General features: G+C 44.8%; 1 protein-coding gene across 1 annotated transcript; it reads left to right on the forward strand.

The window, feature by feature from the left end:
* Positions 1-3,078: 3,078 nt before the first annotated feature.
* On the forward strand, positions 3,079-5,513 carry LOC119301354 (endo-1,4-beta-xylanase 4-like). Its single transcript, XM_037578312.1, has 4 exons — positions 3,079-3,175; positions 3,287-3,333; positions 3,511-3,766; positions 3,865-5,513. The coding sequence occupies exons 1-4, from the start codon at positions 3,118-3,120 to the stop codon at positions 5,265-5,267; spliced, it is 1,764 nt and encodes a 587-aa protein (XP_037434209.1). The 5' UTR covers positions 3,079-3,117; the 3' UTR covers positions 5,268-5,513.
* The last annotated feature ends 6,098 nt before the right edge of the window (positions 5,514-11,611 follow it).

Here is an 11,611-nt window from a genome sequence, read left to right on the forward strand (position 1 = left end):
CGCATGATCGCCACTTGTATTACCTACAAAAATGATCTTGATGTTGGATTCATGGTAGTGGGATCAAACATCATCAACCGGTTTTCCTCATACACCTTCTCTTGCATCAACCGATTCTACTCTTGCAAAAACAAAATGATTCTCCTCAAGTTGAAGCCTACGTGCCATCATTTCTTCCATGGGCTTACAGTTTCATGCATAGCTTTCAACCTTGGCCTCTTCTTTTGAAGCTTACTCTTCTCTATCTCCAACTTTTCTTGTTTCCTCCTCTCCATGTACTGATTCCTTTAATTGATCAACTCATCAATCTTATTTTTTAACACCTGCACCTCTCCTTGTTTCTTGGGCATCTTCTTTGACCACTTCCTTTCCGTCATGCCACTCCACGCTAGACACCGGTGTGGGACTTCTAGCCACCCTATCCTCTCCATCACCATCATCTTCCTCGCTGTCACCCAATACCAAAGAGGAAATGTTTCACGACCTCTCATGTTTTGAAGGAGCCTCCTCATTCCTCATTTTTCACTTCTCATTGACATCGAGTACTCTCCAACAATGTGGAGGAGCAATATTGAAAATGCTTAAGGTTACAATAATAAAAAATAGAGAAAAGTATACTTTTCGTCCCTCAACTTTGGGTGAAGTCTAGATTTGGTCCCTCAACTCCGAAACCGAACAACTTGCACCCCCAACTAACGAAACCGGACAAGGTTCGTCCCTGCTCTCGATTTTGACCGGTTTTAGTGCTGACTGACCCCGGTTTTGACCGGTGCTGACTCAAATTCGTCTAATTTTTTCATATCCATGAACTTTTTGAAATTTGTGTACTTTTTTCAAATCAGTGTATTTTTTCAAGTTCGTGTAATTTTATCAAATCCAAGTTTTTTTTTCAAATCTATGAAGTGTTTTTGAAATTCACGTACTTGTTTCAAATCCGCATACTTTGTAAAGTTGGTGTAGTTTTTTAATCCATGTTCCTTTTCCAATCCATGAACTTTGTTTGAAATTCAGATAGTTGTTTCAAGTTGACATAATTTTTCAACTCCACACATTTTTTTCTATTTTGCGTGAAAGAAATTCAAATCCGCGTACGTTTTCAAGTTCGCATAAAATTTTCAAATCCAAAAAAATGTACGCGAATATGAATAAGTACGTCAATTTTAAAAAATTACATGAATTTGAAAAAACCACATGAACTTTTAAAAAGTACGTGGATTAAAAAAATATGTGTACTTGAAAAAGTACGCGGATTTGGAAAAAGTACACAATTTTTTTAAAAGTTCACGTATTTGAAAAAGTACCCGAATTTGAAAACATTAAGCGGAATTAGAAAATGTACGCGGATTTGAGTCGGCACGGTCAAAACCGGGGCGTGACAACACCAAAACCGGTCAAAACCGTGACCAGGGATGAATCTTGTCCGGTTTCAGTAGTTAAGGGTGCAAGTTGTCCGGTTTTGGAGTTAAGGGACCAAATCTAGACTTCACGAAGAATTGAGGGATGAAAAGTATACTTTTTTCTTAAAAATAACAGGAGTGTTCTTATATTGGTCAGTGGTGACACCTCTAGGAGGGTTCTCACTTGTTCCAAATAACCATCCCAATGGTTGCACATCTCTTGAATTAAAGAGTTTGGTTGGATTTAAGCCAAGGTTATGATGGAACCCTACTCGATGCGCCTCCAATAGTATGCACTCGTTTGATCTTTCTGATGGATCGCATCGAGAGTAATATCCTGCCATGCCCTCAAAGGAGCAGCATCCTCACTCCTGGTGTAGTTTACGATCTGAATTCCTTTCTTCCTCGAAGAACCGGAGAAATGAGATTGATCCAATTCGTCATATTTGTCCTCCTTATTCAATTGCTCAAACTGCAGGACCGACTCACCAACAAGATCAAAATCATTGGCCACAACCAAATCATCCACCATACTATTTAAGAATGATTTGTTCTTGACCGTGCTCCCAAATGCACAAAAGCATCACTACACACAAAGATCCACCATTATTTCACTGCCAAACTACATTCAAATGAACCTATCGAAAGAAAAGACAGGTAAGAGGTTTTCTTTACCAACTAGGAAAATCTATGAATGTATTGGAGTTGGGTAGACATCTGAGTTTCACCCGCCACCAAGACGAAGGGGTGAGCGGAAGGGATGCTGCCCGTCGCAGCCGCCTTCTTACCCCGGTTCTTCGATGGGACACGTTGCAACGCATGTGGAGAAGGCACACGTCAGCACTAGTGACAATACCAGTGGCGTGCAGACTTGTGCCTCGTCACCATTAACTTGTGCCGGACACTTGGTGTCACACACTTGTGTCGTGTGAAAATGCAGCCACGCCACCAGTAACCTACCAAATATACCCACACCATCACTATTTCGAAAAAAATCGCATTGACATGGATTGAAATTGACGCATCACTTATGAAGTCAGTCTGGTGGCATTTCTGCACTAATGTTGGGCCAGCGGAGAGCGGGAGGTGATGTGTAGGCAGGGAAGTCGCGGGAACCGGCTTCAAACCAGAGGAATGTGACATGGGAGTCGGGATAGAGTCCATGGTGTTGTCGGCGGGGACTGCGGGTGCTAAAGACGACGCTATGACGAGGGAGGGAGGAGGCGTCACACGATGAAAGAAGAGTGGGGAAATGTCGGTCGGGCCAAACCTTTTTCAGGATGAAGTGTGCTCCAAAAACACCCTTCAAATATGGAGGCGTGCAGGCTCGGTTTAGAGTGATCTCCAAAAACATGACGATGGAGCTCGTAACGACTCTGCTCGATTGATTTTGGGGGTCAAAATATTACACCGGCGGTTATTTACGGTGATTATCCACACACGACAGCTCTGCTGGAGGAGCTCCAACACGAGTGGCTGGGGCGACGCATGCAACGAGGACACAGTCTGTAACACTCTTTGGGAACTTGATATGGCATCCGCACATTCTGAACTGCCTCTTCGTTACACCGTATCTGTCGCTGAGTAGTGCCGAGTCAAGTGAAACTGACAAATTCACCGGTTACTCTGCAGTGCGTGCTTATATATGTGGGATATTTACCTCCATCTGTCCATTCACTAACGCATCTCAGTCAGTACGAGTAACTGAGAGGGAGTGACAATGAGGAATTTCGTCGAGAAACTGGTGCTCTCTTTGCTATGGATCTCGCTGCTCCAAGGTCAGTTGATGCCTTGATGGTGATTAATTTTATGTGCCCGTACGTTAATTAACGTGAATATGGGCATGAAACGCACGGTCACCTCGCTGACGTGTGTCTGTGTTGATGCAGGGTGCATTGTCCAGTCTGTGGAATATGATCATACGGCTAGTATCGAGGCAAGTCACGGCGTTCCTGTTGAGTCTTTCTGGTGTTGTTTGTCTCGATCTTGATCTGTGCATGCATGCATGCAGCCTCCAAAAACGAAATCTATAGTTAGATCGATATTGTTGTGTGACAAAGAAACAACCATCAGTTTTCATAATTCGTTTACAAGCATGTCGTTGTGGTTTCAGTGCCTGGGTGATCCGATGAAGCCCCTCTACAAAGGCGGCATCATCCAGAACGGCGAGTTCAACAACGGCCTGATGGGGTGGTCGACGCGCCGGGACATCAAGGCCGGCGTCAGAAAGTCGGCCTCCGGCAACAAGTTCGCCGTGGTGCAGGGCGCGAGCAGCTCCCCGTTGGGCACCGGCGCCGTGGCCGCCTCGCCGTCCCACAGCGTCTACCAGAAAATCCAGATGAAGGGCGACACTCACTACTCGCTATCAGGTATATATATACATTCCATACCGAATGTACGTAACGTACGTAGGTGTGCATGATGCAGTGCATGTGACCAAGTTCATCTTGGTGTTCCGCGTGTGCAGCATGGCTGCGGGTGTCGGCCGGCACGGCCCACGTGCGTGCGGTGGTCAAGGCCCCCAACGGCGAGAACATCACCGCCGGCGCCATCGACGCCCAGTCCGGCTGCTGGACCATGCTCAAGGGCGGCATGACCGCGCGCGCCTATCACTACGGGCAAGGCGAGGTCTTCTTCGAGAGTGACGCTCCGGTGGACATCTGGGTGGACAGCGTCTCCCTGCAGCCCTTCTCTTTCGAGGAATGGAACGCCCACGCTCGCCAGTCCGCCAACAAGGCCCGCCGGAGCACGGTGAAGATCGTCGCCAGGGGCCCCGACGGGCAGCCGATGGCGAACGCCAACGTGAGCATCCAGCAACTCCGCGCCGGGTTCCCGTTCGGCAACGCGATGACCAAGGAGATCCTGGGCAACCCGGCGTACGAGAAGTGGTTCTTCTCGCGCTTCACGGTGGCCACCATGGAGAACGAGATGAAGTGGTACGGCACGGAGTGGGTCCAGAACCAGGAGGACTACCGCACCCCGGACGCCATGCTGGCGCTGGCCCAGAAGTACGGCGTCAAGGTGCGCGGGCACAACGTGTTCTGGGACGACCAGAGCTCGCAGCTCAAGTGGGTGATGCCGATGAACCTGAACCAGCTCAAGGCGGCCATGCAGAAGCGGCTCAAGAACGTGGTGTCGCGCTACGCCGGGAAGCTCATCCACTGGGACGTGGTGAACGAGAACCTGCACTTCAACTTCTTCGAGACCAAGCTCGGCCCCAGCGCGTCGCCCATGATCTACCAGCAGGTCGGCCAGATCGACCACACCGCCGTCCTCTTCATGAACGAGTTCAACACGCTGGAGCAGCCCATGGACCCCAACGGCACGCCCACCAAGTACGTCGCCAAGATGAAGCTCATTCAGGGCTACCCTGGCAACGCCGGCTTCAAGTTCGGTGTCGGGCTCGAGAGCCACTTCACCACGCCCAACCTCCCCTACGTCAGGGGCGCCCTCGACACGCTCGCGCAGCTCAAGCTGCCCATGTGGATGACCGAGGTCGACGTCGTCAAGGGCCCCAACCAGGTCAAGTTCCTCGAGCAGGTGCTAAGGGAAGCCTACGGCCACCCGGGCGTGCAGGGCATCGTCATGTGGGCCGCGTGGCACCCCTACGGATGCTACGTCATGTGCCTCACCGACAACAGCTTCAAGAACCTACCCGTCGGCGACCTCGTCGACAAGCTCATCGCCGAGTGGAAGACGCACAAGACGTCCGCCGCCACCGACGCGAATGGAATGCTCGAGCTCGACCTCGCCCACGGCGATTACAAGTTAACGGTGGACCACCCTTCGCAGACGACGGCCGTGTCCCACACCATGACGGTGGATGCGGGGTCAGCAGCCTCCGAGCACATCATCAGTGTGAAGCTGTAGGAATATACTATGAGACTTATTTAGCCACGTAGAATGGTTGGTAAAATAAGGCCATCATAGGAATTCTTCTTTTATGTAGTTCCACGCCAACTAGAGAATGCAATAAAACTTGTTATATTTTCTTTTTCACTACCATCAGATAACGGAAACAAATAGTAAAATAAAGGAACCTCCCCATGTTAGGAATGGAATAGAAAGGGAACTTGTTATATAATGTAGTATTGATATCTCTGGCATTTAATGTTACGAGGTCTTAAAGAAATTATGGGGTGATAGAATAAAAGTAAAAATTAAAAAATTGTGAATACAAGGAAGAATCCCGTACAACAAAGATAAATGTCAATCTTTCTTGTTAAGAGCGGTGACTGGTTGCTACTCCCTCCTTTCATCTATATAAGGCCTAATGCATTTTTCAAGGCTAACTTTGACCAAATGTTAGAGCAATAATATATGACATGCAACTTACACAAAGCACACCATTAAATTCATGTGTGAAAGGAGCTTTCAATGATATAATTTTCACATTATGCATGTCATGTACTATTAATCTTTTCAATAGTCAAAGGCGGTCTTAAGAAACGCATTAGGCCCTATATAGATGGAAGGAGGGAGTACTAGTAATTGTGCACGTGCAATGCACGTCAAACCATGCAAAAAAACTTAGTGGGATATTTAAGTGATGACTTCATAGTTCAAACATGAGCAATGGTTATGTGGGTGTCAGTTTTGGCAAATTAGTGTCTAAAAAAATGGTTTGGCAACGCAGGGAGTGATATATCCTAGTATGTTATAACTGTTAGGAAAAATAAGAAATGAATGAAAAAAGAATTTCATATTAATATGTATTTCATTACTGAGAATATACATAATAAAGATTACATCAACCATAGAGTTATGAATTCACATTTCATATGATACATTTCCATAGAATTTACATATATACATGAATCAAAGGTCGACAAAAACAGACGTGCAGCATGTAAAAAACACAAGTGCTCGTCATCGTCGCGATGCGCTGCAACAAATAAGAGTAAAAAAACCAAAGCACCATTCCGATATTCGATTTTGAAACAGTGGGGATAGGTACCTCTTCATTCAGAAGAATATGATACAATTTATTGCCTTGATTGATCACCTCAACTTCTTATTTCAACCTCTCTGTTGCAGTGAGGATGTCCCTTATACTTGCCATGTGACTGCTCAATGCTTGTAAAATCCCAACATAATGAAGAGAATGAGACCAAAAGCTATGGACAAAAAGCGGTGGAGAACAAATATGAATAAGACAACAAAATTTATGAGGTCAGGTTTTAGAAAACATTTTGAGATAGAATATCATTTTGGCAACCTTGCTCGTATGTTTTAATCAGTACAGAGTATGTACCTGAAACAGATTGCCTTTCACCACACCTTTTTTCTCCATTGATGTGCTTCTCTGTAAATGAAAGCCTCTGGAGAAAACAACACCCAGATTTGAGAAGCATGGAGGCTACTTTTTGTAGAAAACACAAAAGGGGCAATCTTATTATCACGCTTTCTATTTGGAGTGTTGTGATCAGTTAAAATAACCAATAGAAAATCATTTGCGGCGTACTACAGTAAGAAAAAACTTGGGGGCAAGGCCACAAGCTGGGAGATGACATTCGCCGGAGGCAATGGAAAGCTCCAAAATGACCGCTTGCAGGAGGGCTGAATCACAACACTAAAACACTCCTTAGATGAATTACGCATTAGAAGCATTTTTAGAAAAGAACCCCTGTGGTTCTCTAGGAAGTTGGAACAGCAACTTACTAATACCAATTCGGCAACTACAATCAGTTTATTCTCTTGAAATATCCTCCCCTGTGGTTGGCTCATACTGCCCAGCCCTATATTTAGAAAAATGTTGTCAAGTTCTGAAATTAGCTACCACATATGGAAATGACATCTTATGGACTCTTGGAGTACAATCCAATTTCTAATTAACCAACAACGGCTCCGGCATTGAGTGACCAATAACAATTCATGCAAGTTTTTTTATTTCAACATAACAATGACAGTGGAAAAGGTTCAGTCAAACAACTCTAAAGATTTTTTTTCCTGCAAGGAAACAACTCACCTCTCCAAGAAGCAATCATGTCTTCCTTTCCTCCTTGAAGTCCTCGAACTGCAGCCTCCACTTTGCCCATAGAAGGAGCACTGGAGCAGCAGCAGCAGCAACGCCATCTCGAAGACTTTTTTTGGATACTGTCTCCAGCATAATCTACAGGTTCACTCCTGCCCATGCATAGACTGACATGCTCAACACGTGTTTCTACAGTTTCTGGCAAACGCGCGTTGAATCATTTTTCCGGACACTCGAAGAAAGACCTGAAATTTCTATGATTGAATCACTATAATTTAAGGAGCAGGTACATGAATAAATCGATGTAATTTACAAAAATTGTAATTAATCTTGGCCTGGCGCGTCCTTTGCAAACTCAGTAGGACTGAAAATATCGTCCAAAGTCAATAATCTGAATAGTTGACTGGAAAACCTGTACTGGACACGTGACATGGTCTGATGACAATTGCAAATTTAAAGAGGTTCTAGAATAATTGTGGCAGTGTCGGGAAGTGCCTAGTGCTCATGAATAGAACCCCAAACATGAAGTATAAATGATGTTGCAAGGTAGATAATTTTATTGTACAGTAAGCTCTCCAAAAGCACCTAAATTTCACTGTACAATCCGAATTGCTAAGAATACCTATAAAAATATAGGCATGGAAATTCTTAGTGCAAAGATTAAAACAACAGAATTGTGTAAACTTACAAGTTTTGCAGATTTTTTCTGAAATTGATTATTTTCTATCAGATTATTTGCTAGAACTAATATAGAGTTGGGATAGTTGACATTGATGATTGGTAGCACTATTTGGTATCTATCAATATTGTTAGTCGAACCGAGACTGCTTACAACCATTTGCTATAGAACTTACAGGTGTACTGAAGGATATTAAACAAGAGCAGCCAAATCATTTCATATATGAAGCGAAAATCATGAATTACTGGCATTAAGGTAATCAGTGAAAGCACATACCCGAACAAAATTTGAAGCAACCAATTTGATTACATCAATTATAAAGAGTATAGATACATCAATTCTAACTGGAACTGACGATCAATCACATACTTGTTGAAATGGAGCAAGGTGTGATGACTTAGATTGTCAAGGATTCAGAACATGAGTGAGAATTTGAAGTACGAAGAACATACCAGGATCCTATGGGGAGAATGCGGTGGGGCCTGTCTCGGTGATTGGGCAACCGCAGCAGGTCATTGAACTTGGGAGTCTTGGCCATCAAATCCTTGAAAATCTCCTCAGCCTTGTACCTCACATTATACCAGCTAAGGGAGGCCCTGTATTACAACAAGAGGTGTTCAGAAATCAGATCTTGAAAATAATGCTACACTAGATGCAGAATCATGTCAACTGATATAGAGGGAGATATGACATATGAGTCAATCACCGAAGCTACTTGCTGCGGAGCATGGCCACGAACATCTTGTTGAGTTTCACGGTGTCGAGGTGAGAGTTGGGGTACTTCTTGAGGATGCGCATACAATAGAGATATGGGCAGAGAACATACCTTTATTATTGATGACTGCAACCCAGGGGCTGCTCCACCACGCCACTTCTCAGGCTTGCTTGCCGACTGCGACGCCGGCTAGGAGGCCTCGTGTGCCGCCCACCGGAGGCGGCCACCACCGGCTGCTGCGGGTTTGTCGTGGCTTCCGTCACCCCACATTGCGGCCCGACGACCCAGACGGTAGCGAGATCCTGGCAGCCGGATCACACCCTGCACACGCCCTTCATCACCTTGTCGTCACCCCGGACTTCTTGGCCCGCACCGACCCGTCCCCCATCCCGCCCGCCGCAGCCGCTTCAGCTCGACGAGGTCGAGCAGGCGCTCCGCGGGCGTCAGCTCCCGCCCGCGCTTTCTTCTCCTGCCGCAGCGGTGCCTCGTCCCTCACCGCGTACCACAGGACCGACCTCCCATTCCCATCTCCCCCTGCCTACTCTTACCGGTCTTCCTCGACGGGAGGTGAAATAAGGGAATGGGTGCTAGGTCTCGGAGAGCCCAAGGGAGAGGACCCGCGGATGATCCCGAGGATGGCTCGACGAGTGCAGCCGCCAGGGACGCCGACACAGGGGATTCTCGTGGCCGTCACAATCGCCAGCGGCAACGTCCACGGCAGGGGAGGACACGTTAATTGTGCCTATTTTTTTGGCCGCGGACTACAAGCGTTCGATAGATATGGCAGAGTTTCGTCCGCCCTCGTGAATTGCTAGACATACACAGGTGAGGGTTAAGTTTTATGTTGACGGTTAGATCTAATTAGGTGGGCCAGATCGTGTGGTGATATTTTCTCTCGGTAGTTCTGTGTACGTGTTTTCGGGTGTGCTTAGAAAAGAATATGTTTGCTTGTTTAATAGTAGTAGAGACTACGAAAAGCATGACAAACTCGCCGGTTGCTGCTCATAACTCGCAACCCTAGTCGGTGATGTCACAACTTCCCCACAGGCTAGCGCCTCAGTCCTCCCCCTCTTTCCTGTCCGGCTACCACATAGACGGGAGTGGGGACCCGTCCGTTTCATTTTCTTTTCCTTAGATTTTTGTTTCTCTAGTGATATCGACGAGGTGGTCACGGCGATGGTGTGTTGAATTAATGTCTCTTTGGTAGCTTCCTACATCGACAATGTCCAATTCGGCATTGAGGAAGATGCTTGTGAGAGTTTGTCTCCCCACATCTGTTGGTTCTCTTTCGATCTTGGCAGTTGGTGTGTCTTTCAGCGAGAGCTATTGGATGTCTATTGGTGCGGCGGCTTTGACACCTTCTTTCATGTTGTTCGGTGGCATGGTTCAGTTTCTCCAACCCTCTGAATGGTGGTGATCGATTGCAAGCATGTACTATCTGGGGTGATGCATGCTTCGGTGATTTATAGATCTCGTCTCAGGGGGCGAGTAGCTATTGCAGTCTTGAAAGCCTGGTATGACAAGTGCGTCAGCAGGTGTCCCTTTCCTTTAGTGTTGGTTAAGTCAAATTTTCAATCTTTAGCGGGCGGCATACAACTAAGGAAGAACAAGTCTAGTATCATTTTCAATGTAATTTAGTTTTTCTGGTCCATCCGCGCCGAGTTGTCTGTCCATTGTACTGACTTTTGTTTTTTGTTTTGTTTTTTATCAGACGCCCTTTGGTGTCTTTATTTTTTAAAGCTTTCTTATTAAGAGGCCATTTCTTAGGCAAGAGAATGCAATGTTTTTTACCTCACTAATTATTGTATGTGGCATCGTTAAGATATCATCATTGTATGTGCCCTATATCGGATTGGGGAATTTTAACTCGAATCACAATGTGTGTGAAAAGAATCTTAAATAGATTATGTAAGGGTCTTTTTTGTAAAATACTCGTTTCCAGCAATGCGGTATACTCACTGATTATTGTACATGAGAATGTTCTGTGCCAAAATGATCTCCTTTACCTAGTCAACACGCCACATTAGCGTCATTTCATCTGTGGGGTCAGAAAGCGATTAAGATGCTCATAAAACAAAGTTATGTAATCACTACATCATATTTTACTAGATGTGTGGCCAATCAACACATGGAATACGTGCTTTGCAACCCAAACTTGAGATGTGTGGCCAATCCACACATCTTTGATGAGTTTCGTAACTAATGGTGTGTTTCACTTGGTTGACTTCGTGAAAACATTATTTCTACCCAAATGATAATTGCCACGCATGTGGCATGAAACAATATGGTCCAAACACTCCTATTATCATTCATTTTGCCACATCAAATAGATGACATCAGCGAAATCTTTTTGGTTTTTTAGACTTAAAAATGGTTTATCTCTTAAATAAAAAATTCAATTAAAAATCCGTTTTCATCATTGAATCCGTCTCGGCGAGATCTTCAAAACTAGATTGCATATTGATATGTTTCGACGACTTTTTTGGGGCCAAAAGTTTCCATGATGTTACACTGAAGTTGCCATAGTGTTTACACTAAAGTTGCCATGATATGTTTCATCTATTTTTTTCTTCTAGATTTGAAAATACCATTGTATTTCAACTACTTTTCACGATTTTTCTATTAATTGACCATGGAAATTTTTACTAATTAACCACAACAAATTTAATTCATGGATCATGGCAATTTTTAGTAATTCATGATGGCAATTTTAATTTACAAATCATGGTGATTTTAGTATTTTGACCATGGCGATTATAGTATTTGACCATGAAAATTATTTTTTGTATGAACCATGGCAAATTTTTGTGCATGTATCATGGAAAATTAAGTAATTCATCATGGCA

The sequence above is a fragment of the Triticum dicoccoides genome, chromosome 5A (assembly GCF_002162155.2).
Source record: "Triticum dicoccoides isolate Atlit2015 ecotype Zavitan chromosome 5A, WEW_v2.0, whole genome shotgun sequence".
Classification (NCBI taxonomy): Eukaryota; Viridiplantae; Streptophyta; class Magnoliopsida; order Poales; family Poaceae; genus Triticum; species Triticum dicoccoides.

Coding starts and splice junctions, on each gene's coding strand:
- LOC119301354 (XM_037578312.1), top strand. CDS start 3,118: ATGAGGAATTTCGTCGAGAAACTGGTGCTCTCTTTGCTATGGATCTCG. Junction 3,334..3,510: donor ATCATACGGCTAGTATCGAG/GCAAGTCACGGC, acceptor TTGTGGTTTCAG/TGCCTGGGTGATCCGATGAA. Junction 3,767..3,864: donor CACTCACTACTCGCTATCAG/GTATATATATAC, acceptor CCGCGTGTGCAG/CATGGCTGCGGGTGTCGGCC.